General features: G+C 37.7%; 1 protein-coding gene across 7 annotated transcripts in view; it reads left to right on the top strand.

Moving 5' to 3' along the window:
* The window catches only part of LOC101039020 (tubulin-specific chaperone cofactor E-like protein), a 161,607-nt gene that overhangs the window by 56,458 nt on the left and 91,114 nt on the right, over window positions 1–14,035 (top strand). For 6 of the 7 annotated variants that reach the window (XM_003923587.4, XM_074400739.1, XM_074400741.1 and 3 more), the window contains one exon: window positions 8,223–9,890. The exons of the other annotated variant lie outside the window; for it this stretch is intronic. In XM_003923587.4, the coding sequence (XP_003923636.1) occupies window positions 8,223–8,541 (319 nt within the window). In that variant the 3' untranslated portion in view covers window positions 8,542–9,890. Of the gene's footprint in view, window positions 1–8,222; window positions 9,891–14,035 lie in introns of those variants that run through there. 7 annotated transcript variants of the gene reach the window in all.

Genomic DNA, 14,035 nt, shown 5'->3' on the forward strand with positions numbered 1-14,035 from the left:
GTTGCCATTTTTTGTCTTATCGTCTTGCTTGTGCTTGAAGTGGTCACTTCTCCTCATGTCATCTCTTTGCTGAAATGTAGTATGAGTAAACTCTTTTTAACCTCTTTGACATTGTTTCTTTTGTTACTCCTAGGCAAAATTTGAGAGCTAGGGTATTACAGTTTTACTTCTCTATAGTCTGAAGGTAAAACATCTCTAGAGTTGGGTTCAGTTCTTTCTTTATTTATTATATATATATGTATGTATGTATATATATACACAAACACAATTGAACTTTAGGTTCTGGGGTACATGCGCAGAACATGCAGGATTGTTGCATAGTTGCCTACATAGCACTGTGGTTTCCTGCCTCCATCCCCCCCATCACCTATATCTGGCATTTCTCCCCATGTTACCCCTTTCAAACTTCCCTACCCCCCGCTGTCCCTCCTCTATTCCCCGCCAATGGACCCCAGTGTGTGATGCTTCCCTCCCTGTGTCCATGTGTTCTCATGTTCAACACCCACCTATGAGTGAGAACATGCGGTGTTTGATTTTCTGTTCTTGTGTCAGTTTGTTGAGAATGATGGTTTCTAGATTCATCCATGCCGCTACATAGGATGCAAGCTCATCTTCTTGTTATGGCTGCATAGTATTCCATAGTGTGTATGTGCCACATTTTCCTTGTCCGGTCTATCACAGATGGGCATTTGAGTTGGTTCCAGGTCTTTGCTATTGTAAACAGTGCCACAATGAACTTATGTGTGCATGTGTCTTTATAATAGAATGATTTATAATCCTTTGGATATATACCCAGTAATGGGATTGCTGGGTCAAATGGAATTTCTATTTCTAGGTCCTTGAGGAATCACCAGACTGTCTTCCACAACGGTTGAACTAATTTACACTCTACCAACAGTGTAAAAGTGTTCCTATATCTCCACATCCTCTCCAGCACCTGTTGTCTCCAGATTTTTTAATGATCGCCATTCTAACTGGTGTGAGATGGTATCTCAATGTGGTTTTGATTTGCATTTCTCTAATGACCAGTGATAATGAGCATTTTTTCATATGTTTGTTGCCCTCATAACTGTCTTCTTTTGAAAAGTGTCTGTTCATATCCTTTGCCCACTTTTGAATGTGTTTGTTTGTTTCTTGTAAATCTGTTTTAGTTCTTTGTAGATTCTGGATATTAGCCCTTTGTCAGATGGGCAGATTGCAAAAATGTTTTCCCACTCTGTTGGTTGTCAGTTTACTCTAATGATTCTTTCTTTTGCTGTACGGAAGCTCTGGAGTTTAATTAGGTCCCATTTGTCCATTTTTGGTTTTTGTTGCCAATGCTTTTAGTGTTTTAGTCATGAAGGCCTTGCCTATGCCTATGTCCTGACTGGTTTTGCCTAGGTATTCTTCTAGGGTTTTTATGGTGTTAGGTCTTATGTTTAAGTCTTTAATCCATCTGGAGTTAATTTTAGTGTAAGGTGTCAGGAAGGGGTCCAGTTTCTGCTTTCTGCACATGGCTAGTCAGTTTTCCCAGCACCATTTATTAAACAGGGAATCATTTCCCCATTGCTTGTTTTTGTCAGGTTTGTCAAAGATCAGATGGTTGTAGATATGTGGCATTGCCGCCAAGGCCTCTGTTCTGTTCCATTGGTCTATATCTCTGTTTTGGTACCAGTACCATGCTATTTTGATTACTGTAGCCTTGTAGTATAGTTTGAAGTCAGATAGCCTGATGCGTCCAGCTTTGTTCTTTTTGCTTAGAATTGCCTGGGCTCTCTTTTGGTTCCATATGAAATTTAAGGTGGTTTTTTCCAGTTCTGTGAAGAGGGTCATAGGTAGCTTGATGGGGATAGTGTTGAATCTATAAATTACTTTGGGCAGTATGGCCATTTTCACAATATTGATAATTCCTAACCATGAGCATGGAATGTTTTTACATGTGTTTGTGTCCTCTCTTATTTCCTTGAGCAGTGATTGGTAGTTCTCCTTGAAGAGGTCCTTTACATCCTTTCTTAGTTGTATTTCTAGGTATTTTATTCTCTTTGTAGCAATTGTGAATGGTAGTTCGTTCTTGAGTTGGCTCTGTTTAAGTCTGTTATTGGTGTATAGGAATGCTTGTGATTTCCACACATTGATTTTGTATCCTGAGACTTTGCTGAAGTTGCTTATCAGTTTAAGGAGATTTTGGGCTGAGTCGATGGGGTCTTCTAAATATACAACCATGTCTTCTGCAAATAGAGACAGTTTGATTTCCTCCTTTCCTAATTGAATACCTTTTATTTCTTTCTCTTGTCTGATTGCTCTGGCTAGAACTTCCAATACTATATTGACTAGGAGTGGTGAGAGAGGGAATCCTTGTCTAGTGCTGGATTTCAAAGGGAATGCTTCCAGTTTTTGCCCATTAAGTATGATATTGGCTGTGGGTTTGTCATAAATAGCTTTTATTATTTTGAGATATGTTCCATTGATACCTAGTTTCTTAAGAGTTTTTAGCATAAAGGGCTGTTTAATTTTGTCAAAAGCCTTCTCTGCATCTATTGAGATAATCATGTGGTTTTATTTGGTCTTTGGTTCAGTTTATGTGGTGGATTACATTTATAGACTTGCATATGTTGATCCAACCTTGCATCCCTGGGATGAGTCCTACTTGATCGTGATGGGTAAGCTTTTTGAAGATTTTTGCATCTATGTTCATCATGGATATTGGCCTGAAGTTTTCTTTTTTCATTGAGTCTCTGCCAGGTTTTGGTATCAGGATGATGTTGGTCTCATAAAATGATTTGGGAATGATTCCCTCTTTTTGTATTGTTTGGAATAATTTCAAAAGGAGCGGTACCACTCCTCTTTGTCTGTCTGGTAGAATTTAGCTGTGAACCCATCTGGACCTGGGCTTTTTTTGGTTGGTATGCTATTAATTGCTGCCTCAACTTCAGCCCTTGTTATTAGTCTATTCACGGTTTTGACTTCTTCCTGGTTTAGGCTTGGGAGGGTTCAAGTGTCCAGGAATTTATCCATTTCTTCAAGGTTTACTGGTTTGTGTGCATAGAGTTGTTTGTAGTAATCTCTGATGATAGTTTGTATTTCTGTGGAGTTGGTGCCTTTTTATTGCATCTATTTGATTCTTCTTTCTTTTCTTTTTTATTAATCTGGCTAGTGGTCTGTCTACTTTGTTAATCTTTTCAAAAAAACTAGCTCCTGGATTTATTGATTTTTTTGAAGGGTTTTTTGTATGTGTGTCTCCGTCTCCTTCAGTTCTGCTCTGATCTTAGTTATTTCTTGTCTTCTGCTAGCTTTTGAGTTTTTTTTTTTTTAATCTTACTCCTCTAGCTCTTTCAATTTTGTTGATAGAGTGTCAATTTTAGGTCTTTCCTTGCTTCTCATGTGGGCATTTATTGCTATAAATTTTCTTCTAGACACTGCTTTAAATGTGTCCCAGAGATTCAGGTACATTTTGTCTTCATTCTCGTTGGTTTTAAAGAAGATCTTTATTTCTACCTTCATTTCATTGTTTATCCAGTCAACATTCAAGAGCCAGTTGTTCAGTTTCCATGAAGTTGTGCAGTTCTGAGTTTCTTAATCCTGAGTTCTAATTTGATTGCTCTGTGGTCTGTGAGCCTGTTTGTTATGATTTCTGTTCTTTTGCATTTGCTGAGGAGTGATTTACTGTTTGATTTTGTGGTCAATTTTAGAGTAGGTGTGATGTGGTGCTGAGAAGAATGTATATTCTGTGGATTTGGGGTGGAGAGTTCTGTATATGTCTATTAGGTTTGCTTGGTCCAGATCTGAATTCAATTCCTGGATATCCTTGTTAATTTTCTGTCTTGTTGATCTGTCTAATATAGACAGTGGAGTGTTAAAGTCTCCCACTCTTATTGTGTGGGAGTCTAACTCTCTTTGTAGGTCATTAAGAACTTGCTTTATGTATTTGGGTGCTCCTGTATTGGATGTGTATATATTTAGGATCATTAGCTCTTCTTGTTGCATTGATCCTTTTACAATTATGTAATGCCTTCTTTGTCTCTTTTGATCTTTATTGGTTTAAAGTCTATTTTATCAGAGACTAGGATTGCAACTCCTGCTTTTTTTTTGCTCTCAATTTGCTTGGTAAATCTTCCTCCATCCCTTTATCTTGAGCCTATGTGTGTCCTTGCATGTGAGATGGGTTTCTTGGATACAGCACACCAATGGGTTTTGACTTTTTATCCAATTTGCCAGTCTCTGTCTTTTGATTGGGGCATTTAGCCCATTTACATTTAAGGTTAATATTGTTATGCGTGAATTTGATCCTGCCATTTTGATGCTAGCTGGTTGTTTTGCCCATTAGTTGATGCAGTTTCTTCATTGTGTTGATGCTCTTTACCATTTGGTACATTTTTGGAGTAGCTGGTACTGGTTGTTCCTTTCTATGTTTAGTGCTTCTTTCAGGAGCTCTTATAAGGCAGGCCTAGTGGTGACAAAATCTCTGAGCATTGCTTGTTTGTAAAGGATTTTATTTCTCCTTCTCTTATGAAGCTTAGTTTGGCTGGATATGAAATTCTAGGTTGAAAGTTCTTTTCTTTAAGGATGTTGAATATTGGCCTCCCCTCTCTTCTGGCTTGTAGGGCTTCTGCTGAGAGATCTGCCGTGAGTCTGATGGGCTTCCCTTTGTGGGTAACCCGACCTTTCTCTCTGGCTGCCCTTAGCATTTTTTCCTTCATTTCAACCCTGGTGAATCTGACGATTATGTGCCTTTGAGTTGCTCTTCTTAAGGAATATCTTTGTGGTGTTCTCTGTATTTCCTAGACTTGAATATTGGCCTGCCTTGGTAGTTTGGGGAAGTTTTCCTGGATAATATCCTGAAGAGTGTTTTTCCACCTGGATTCATTCTCTCTGTCACATTCAGGTACACCTATCAAATGTAGATTAGGTCTTTTTACATAATTCCATATTTCTTGGAGTGTTTGTTCGTTTCTTTTTACTCTTTTTTCTCTAATCTTGCCTTCTCATTTTATTTCATTGAGTTGATCTTCAATCTCTGATATCCTTTCTTCTGCTTGGTCAATTCGGCTATTGAAACTTGTGTATGCTTCATGAAGTTCTCATGTTGTGTTTTTCAGCTCCATCAGGTCATTTATATTCTTCTCTAAGCTGTTTCTTCTTGTTAGCATTTCATCAAACCTTTTTTCAAGGTTCTTAGTTTTTTTGCATTGGGTTAGAACATGTTCTTTTAGCTCTGAGAAGTTTGTTATTACCCACCTTCTGAAGCCTGTTTCTGTCAATTTATCAGGCTCATTCTCTATCCAACTTTGTTCCCTTGCTGGTGAGGAGTTGTGATCCTTGGAGGAGGAGAGACCTTTTGGTTTTGGGTGTTTTCATCCTTTTTGTGCTTGTTTCTTTTCATCTTTGTGGATTTATCTACCTGTGGTCTTTGCAGTTGGTGACTTTTGGATGGGGTCTCTGAGTGGACATCCTTTTTGTTGATGATGAGGTTACTTCTTTCTGTTTTTTCAGTTTTCCTTCTAACAGTCAGGCCCCTCTGCTCTAGGACTGCTGGAGTCCACTCCAGACCCTGCTTGCCTGGGAATCGCCTGCAGTGGCTGCAGAACAGTAAGGATTTCTGCAAGTTTCTTCTTCTGTTATCTTCGTCCCAAAAGGATACTCACCAGATGTCAGCCTGAGCTCTCCTTTATGAGGTGTCTCTTTGGATATACAGGGGTCAGGGAGCTGCTTGAGGAGACAGTCTGACCCTTATAGGAGCTCAAGTGCTGAGCTGTGAGCTCTGTTGTTCCATTAAGAGCTACTGGGCAGGTATATTTTAAGTCTGCCGCAGTGGAACCTGTAACCACCTTTTTTCCCAGATGCTCTGTCCTGGGAAGGTGGGGCTTTATTTATAAGTTCCTGATGTGCTGCTGCCTTTTTTCAGAGATGTCCTGCCCAGTGAGGAGGTAGCCTAGTCACAATCTGCCAGCAGAGGCATTGCTGAGCTGCTGTGGGCTCTGCCCAGCTGCTGTGTAAAATTCCTTGCAGTTTTGTTTATAGAAATATAGTTAGAACTGCCTTGGTAATGGCAATCTGCCTCAGTAATGGTGAACTGCCTCTGTAATGCTGGACTGCCTCAGTAATGGTGGACACCCATCCCCCTGACTGAGCTGGACTGTCCCAGGTCCAGCTGCACTTGCTGTGAAACTCTCAATCCAGAGCGTTTCAGATTGCTAGTCTTTGTTGGGGTGGGTCCTGCTGAGCCAAATCACCTGGCTCCCTGTTTCAGCCCCCTTTTTTTCAGTTGAATGGGCGGCTCTGTCTCCCAGCACCAGTTGAAATGGCTGCCCAGATTTGTGTGAGTTTTTATGCGGAGACCAGCTGTGCCGGCTGAAACAGCCATGCTGGAAACTTGTGGCACTTTTCAGCCCAGGAATCTCCTGGTCTGTGGGCAGTAATAACTCATTTGGAAATGTAGTGATCACTCACCCTCTGCGTTGTTCTCACTGGGAACTGCACTCCAGAGCTGTTCCTATTCAGCCATCCTGGGTTCAGTTCTTAATTGACCACTGGGTTCTGCTGTCTTTTCTGATATTTTGCTAAATTTTCATAACCTAGTTTCAGTTCTTTGAAGGCATATTCTAGGATATGGGGTGGAGAAAAGATATCCCTAGACTTTGACTAATCTTACCTTTTCAGTTTGGAGCCTTGGAAAATTTTAAGTCCTGGTAGCTTTGTTTTTCTTTCTTTTGCTTTGTTTTGTTTTGTTTGCCTTTGCTAAAATTCTGATATCCTGAAGTCCCACCTAAGTAGATTTCAATCTTATATTTTTTAATGGGTGTGTATGCTTTAATAATAGAAGCTCCAGAGAAGCAGTAATATAATGTAAATATTTTCATTTGTTTATGAACACAGAATTTACAAAGTGTTTACTGATTTCTTATTTTATTTAGTTTTTATGACTGTCTTATACAGTAGGAAGGGCAGAAATTATTCCTAATCCCACTAATGAGTAAACTGAGATCCAAAAAGACAGAGTAGTTGCCAAGTCACACAGCTAATTATAAGATAGAGTCAAGACCCTGAAGACAGAGCCAGGGCTATTTTTACCATTCCCTGTTATTTCCACTTATTGGAAATGATTACTTCCATCTCTAAGCACAGCCATGTTTTTTTTTTCTTTTAAGAGATGGGGGGGTCTTACTATGTTGCCCATGCTGGTCAAACTCCTGGGCTCAAGTGATTCTTCCGCTTGGGCTTCCCAAGGTGGTAGGATTCCAGGTATGAGCACTTACTGTATCTTTAATGCACCCACAAACCTTATTATGACACTGATTTTAATTGAGTTAAATCTAAAAGTGGTGTGGGGGAGGTAGGGGAATAATTTTATGTGACTTGTATTCTGATACTTAATTAAAGTGACTTCAGTGTTTAATCTTGGTTTTAATAAAACTAATACTAATTTTTTTTTCAGCATTTTTCCCTTTCTGGTATGTAGGAAACTTCTAAGAGTCCTTGATAAAATCAGATCTAAATCCTCCAAGGCTGGTGGTGCAGACAAGATTTTCTTTATGGAAAACATGACCTTTGTGGGCCCTGTTCTCATCTCTGTAATTCACTTTCCTCTTGGTGTCTTTTTCTCTGTATTCCTTCCTTGATCAAGAAACATACATCTGTTATTTACCACTTTTTTCCAAGAGTGTATTCTTGAGTTTTCCATAACTTCTATATGTTATACCTGAGATTAGGTTGGAACATTCAAACAAGGCATCACTGAAAGAGCTAGGTTAATTGCTAACATACAATCGCATGTTTTTGTTTATAAGTTATGTCTTCTCCAGGTGTCAGAAACTGCTAGCCTCCTTCCGTCTTTCCATCTATTCCCAAGACTTACATGCCTACATGTCTGTCTTTCTTGATGATGACACCCAAGAAAGCAAGTTCTACAGAGAGACTGGAATTCTATTATCTTTATAGTGTCTACTTTTATAGGTTTCATTTTTTTCTACGCCTATTCTTATGTAATAATTGATTAATAGTAGGTATAGTGACCATCTTCAGGAAAAATGATTCCCCTGTCCACAAAGATATGGTTTAGCTGTGGCCTCCCTAGGGCACTCATGTTAGGTCACAGAATCTACAGGAGTCATGTGATAGAATAAGAATTTTAAAAGATGTTGAGAGTAGTAACATTATTTATCTGTAGTTGGGAAGAAGTCCACAGTTCATGTGCTAGTAGTTTAAGCTGACACTGTTTTATGTTTTTCTTGTTTTAATCCTTCTAGGTATCATGAACTGATCACAAAATATGGGAAGTTGGAGCCTTTGGCAGAAGTGGACCTAAGACCCCAGAGCAGTGCAAAAGTAGAAGTCCACTTTAACGATCAGGTGGAAGAAATGAGCATTCGTCTGGACCAAACAGTTGCAGAACTAAAGAAACAGTTAAAAACTCTAGTACAATTACCCACAAGCAACATGCTTCTCTACTATTTTGACCATGAAGCACCCTTTGGCCCAGAGGAAATGAAGTACAGCTCTCGGGCATTGCATTCTTTCGGCATTAGGGATGGAGATAAAATTTATGTGGAATCCAAAACAAAATAACCTCTACCAGCCTTGTGAAAACATGCATAAGGACTTGTTGCAGGGCATTTGTTTTTAATGTGGTTTTCTTTAGGAGGGAGAAGGTTGTTTTTGTTTTGTTTTGTTCTGTTTAGGTTTGGGAGGGGTTTTGTATATTTTTCCCCTGGAGTAGGTAGGGGACCATTTTTGGTATTTTCTACCACAGGTTTATTTGGCTCAGCCAGCGGAATTGGCCACATTTCCAGTTTATGTGCCCTCTCTAAGGAAAGATGACAAAGAAATCACCGCCTTCTTACTGTGTTCACTGGGATTTTTCTGCTACTTGGTTATCATTACTGTTGGGTGTACTTATGAAGATAGCATGAACAGTGTAGCCCCTCAGAAGGGTCTCTGAGAGAATTTAAATGGGGAGACAAGTAATCGTCACAGGAAGGGCCAGAACTTTTCTCTCCTAGTTCTTCCTTCCGCTGCCCTCCCTCCTTGCCTTTTTTGGTTCAATTCCATTTTTTTTTTTTTTTTTTTCATTTTGACGTGGTTTGCCTACTAGTTTTGTTGTGTTTATAATTAACTTCTCATTTCTCAACTTGGGTGATTTTTTTGTTCTCATTTCTCTCTTTTGAAATGATTGAAAGTGTTTTAAGCATTTTTCAACCTGATTCTAATCTCAGGTATGCAGTAAGAGGCTATAACTCTGTTAGAACCTTGAAGAAGAGTAGATGTAGAGTGAAAACTCCAGGAAAACTTGCAGTTATTCCAGAAGCACCACAGAACAGTCTGATCTCTTTGTATGTTACCAGCTCACTTTTAATGCCCTTAGGACATTATATCAGCCATTACCTATGTCAGATTCCAGAGTTCTTTTATTTTTGCTTATTGAATATATTTTCTCATATCTTTCTTTTTCATTACTTTAAGCTATTGGGAACTGAGGCCTGACTTTATAAAGAATCCAATAGAGTCCTGGATACCTGTGCCAGGAGAGTTGAGAATTAGCTCATAAACTGTGGTGTGTGTGAGGGAATGAAGTGTGGGAATGTGGGGGAAGAGCTTATGACTTTCCCACCTGTGTCATTCATTCAAAGCCCTTGCTCTTGCGCTTTGCAATCAAAAGTAGGAAACATAAATCAAAGGGAGCTTTTATTCCCAGGTTTTCCCTGGGACTTTGTGATGTCATAATTGGACAATTCTTTCGTTTTACATTTCAATTTAGTTGATTCATAGAAGAATAACTGACCAACCTATGAGTAAAGTATAAGTGTCAAAACTTCAGAATTGCCTCTAAGTCATATTTTTGCAGAAGCACATTTAAAGCACTTTTCTTTAAAAGCTAGTTCCTTATGTGCTCTGAAATCTTTTTGTTTGTTCTTCTATTCCTTTGTTAATCAGATGTAATCCTTTTCTTTAATGCGTATTTTTCTCGGTCCACCATGTTTATAGATGGGAGACTTGAGAAATACTTAGCATAACTGGGACAGAAGGTGTGTAAGTGAAGTATTTTTTCAAAGAATGCAATTATTATCTGATTGCATTTGACCTTTTGACCTTTGTTACATAATTCCACCCCTCCTACAAATTTAATTTTTTATGAAATTTTTAGATGACTCTTGTAAATTCTTCATGTATGAGGAGTTGTGTTTATTAATGCTACTTTTTAAATCTTCCTGTGCCATGTGGCAGATGTTTCTTCTCTTAATGCACTTCAGGTTTGCTATCTGTAAAGCCTTTGACCCAGGCCTACTGAGTCAAATCTACATTCAGTGTAACATTAAAGGTGGAAACCAAAGGGTTTGAGAAAGATGAATAAGGCCTATTCTCCTTCTGCTGCAGACTTTACCTTTCAAAATCATAAAAATGAGCAATGGAGATCCAGGCTGGGTATAGACAAGAATAATTATTTTGCAAACACATTTTCCTGACAGATTTTTGGAAGTAAGAAAAAAGTATGGCAACAGTATCATGAAGATTGAAACTGTAGGTGCTTTGTGTCTGTACGCATGAGTGCAGTCGAGTTTGAGAGAGAAACAGTGTAATTGAGCCCTTTGCTTTTGTCAGCCTGGGAAACAGATGCACTCTTATTTTTTGAAGTTGTATGACCCTGGACTGTTCCACAGCAGAAGGCAGAACAAACACTTATGTTATGCTTTAATCATAAGTGGAATGGTCACAATTAATAAGATATTTTATATATGGCAAAGTTTTATGAAATGCTTTTTTACTGTTAGAAACCTGTTTCTTCTGTTATCACAGAACACAGTGTTTATCAACTGCGGGCATAATTCTTTTAATATACAGTTGCATGTAAAGGGAGCTTCTCATTTAATTCAGCAGATGTGGGTATTTTTAGGGCATTGTAATTGATGGTTTTAATAATTGCCGAATAATTTTTGATTAAGAGAAAAAATGTAATACAATTACTGGTCTTTTAGAGTTACAGAACAGAAGTAAATGAAAAAAGCTATTTGAACATGTGTACTTACAGATTCATTTGGGTGGCTGAGTAAAGATGCTGCTTTTGAAATAAAATTGGTGCTGTGTAGACACTTGTAACCAAAATTATTTTTATAACAGGACTAAAAGAAGGAGAGAAGAGACCATGGACCTTGAGTCTACATGTTATGCCTAATTGATTGTCTGCAGCTTACCTGTATTTTAATATTGACTTTGTCCAGATTCAGTGAGAGCATATTATTAACATTATGAGGCAAAATGCTGTCATAGCCAGTATTACTGATATATTGCTGTAGTCACAATATATAGAACATATCTTTTCTAAAATAAGAATTATTTCCAGTTATGAAAAAGGCAAAGAGTAATAAAACCAAATCAAAACCAAGGGATCCTTTCTACATGTGGGTGAATAGCTGCTGAAGCCACAGTAGAAATCAGTTTTTGAATTTGAATTGTTGAAATATCCCAGATTGCATTAAAGGATAAAATCCAGAGTCACATATCTTTTTTTATTATTAAAAGTTTCTGCAACCTTTTGCCACCATTGCCATAAATACGTAAGAAAAGCAGATAGTATAAGCCCCTTGTTTATTAAGATCTTTCAGTAAATATTAAGCCCCAAATATAATTTAAGCTAGTAATAACAGGGCTGAATGCTACAATGTTGTTTTTAAAAATGTTGTTTATTTTTAAAGAAACGAAAATTCCATTCTAACCAGATGTTCCAGCTATGTTGCTAAACCAGCAGTGGTAGGAGCAGAGAGCACTTGCATTAAGAGCTCATCACCATTTGAGGCATGCCGCTGATAGCTGTTACTAATGCACATGTGAGTGTAGCTTGCTACATGGAAATGCTAGGCTCTAGGGCATGTAAAACATGAATACAGAATACTAGATTGTTCTAAGTAATGTCATTTCTGTTTATGAATTTGATTTTTCCCTTCATTTCATGTCAGATTGAAAATGCAAACAAACTGCTTTCAAGAACACCCAGAAGCTATCTGTGTTACCTACCAGATGTGTTGTGAACACTCTACTATTTTTCATAGGTGCTTCCTTGAAATATATGTCCATTGTAGTGGTGGAGAGGGACTGGACTCTCTCAGGCTCTTTACTTGCCAGTTGTCTCCTGGAGTTAATGGAAAAAAAAAATATATATATATATATATTTTATTTTAGAACATAATTTAAACATGAAGATCTATTCTTTGCACTTTTTATTAATATATAGAGAGAGATAATCTTTAAAAAAATTAAAATTCAAGTCCATTTTCTCTTTGTGTTCTGATTTTTTTTTTCTGGAGTGTGGGGTCAAGGTATATGTTTATTTTTATATAGCTAAAAATGTTCACTGGTTCTGTGGTTGAGTTCTCTGGATGATTGGCCCAAACTTAAGTCTGACCATTCTGAAAAAATTTAATTGGAATTTTTCCAGAGTTGAAAACTACAAAACAAAGATTCATAAGAAATGTGTGATTGCTTTTCTGTTAGCAAAATCTTATACTTCTGACATGCTCCTTATACTCCTTTTTTATCTTTTAAGGATAAACCCTCTCTTGAGATATTTGGCATCACCTTTTATGAGTAAGATTGAAAATCTCATTTGTTGAAATTAAAATGTGCCACTTCTTATTCAGGGGGTACTTTTTTCCTTAGAAAATAGTTTTTTGTAACTATTAGAATTTTGTACATTTGAACCCTGCTTGCTTATCAATAATTTCTTGGTAAGCCATTATGAATTAACCTTCCACCAAGGATTAAAGTCTAAGGACTACTTTATTTCTGTATTGAAGAGAGAGTCCATTAACTTCTCTTTCGATGCCTCAGAAGTACATAAATATCATGACCTGTTTAAATTTAAGATTATTTCTGCTTGCTATTCAAACTTCAAAGAATTATGATTTAAACCTCAGTGCTACATTTTATTTAATTACTGTTTAATGTGAGCTTCTCTGAGTACCTGCAAAGCAGACATGTATCAAGACATCCAATTACTACTGAACTGAAAATGCTGTGACGTTCTCTAGTTACTAGAATGGATTTAAAACAAGAAAGTTGAGTTTTGAAGTCACATTTCTCTTTCAGTTCTTCTCTGGAAAAGAAGTTCCTATTTGGGCTTTACAACAACCCTACAAGGTCAGCACTCTTATCTCCATTTTCTTACCAGTGAGGAAGTTGATGCACAGATAGGTTAAGGAATACAAAAGTCACGTGGCTGGTAAATGACAAGACCAGGATGCAAACCCAAGCAGTTTGGTTGCAGAATCCATGCACTGACAGCTGTACTGTAGTGCTTGCTGCTGGAGTTCCCCAGCACACGCCTTTATTGTTAGTCTTCCTTCTCACTGAAAAACTAAATGAGATGTCCTCAATATCCATTTTCTAAATTGATAGGCTCTGTAACAGAATCACTGATGTGGCTAATAGCTCTAGATCTAGATTGGAATTTGCCCTCACCATTTCCAGAATTGTGAAATGGTGGTTGGGACAGATCTGTTGTCCTCCCTTCTTCTCTGAAATGCCATACTGGACACAGGCTGGGTGTCATTCACAAGAATAAATGAACCAGTAATGTGACCCAAGAAGACTGCTGATTTATTTTTTAACCTTGTAACATTCTAGAACCCTAAAACTGGTTTCAGTAGATAGCCGAAGGTGAGAGAGATCACTCAGTTCTAACTCAGACTTTTATCAAGGAGGCATAATGTTCCAAGTGAACTTAAAATTGGCATTTATCAAGGAAAAACAATAATGTTCCAGGAGGCTTTATCAAAGATTTTGTTATTGGAAAGGATGAAGCAGTCACACTACTGTTCCTCCTTAAAATTCAAGAGACAGCCTTGTAAAGCATATATGACTCTAAAAATAAAGGAGACGGGTTTTCTATTATGGTCTGCAAGCTCCAGATTTGTTAAAAAAAAAAAAAAAAGACAATGTGATTTCAGTTCATCAGATCATTCTGACTTCATCCTTGAATGCTTCTTAGTCACCTAAGTAATACAATTAAGGTGTTTAATAAATAAGAATGAGACTAGGGGAAGCAGACATCAAATAATACAGACTAAAG

The sequence above is a fragment of the Saimiri boliviensis genome, chromosome 6 (assembly GCF_048565385.1).
Source record: "Saimiri boliviensis isolate mSaiBol1 chromosome 6, mSaiBol1.pri, whole genome shotgun sequence".
Lineage (NCBI taxonomy): Eukaryota > Metazoa > Chordata > Mammalia > Primates > Cebidae > Saimiri > Saimiri boliviensis.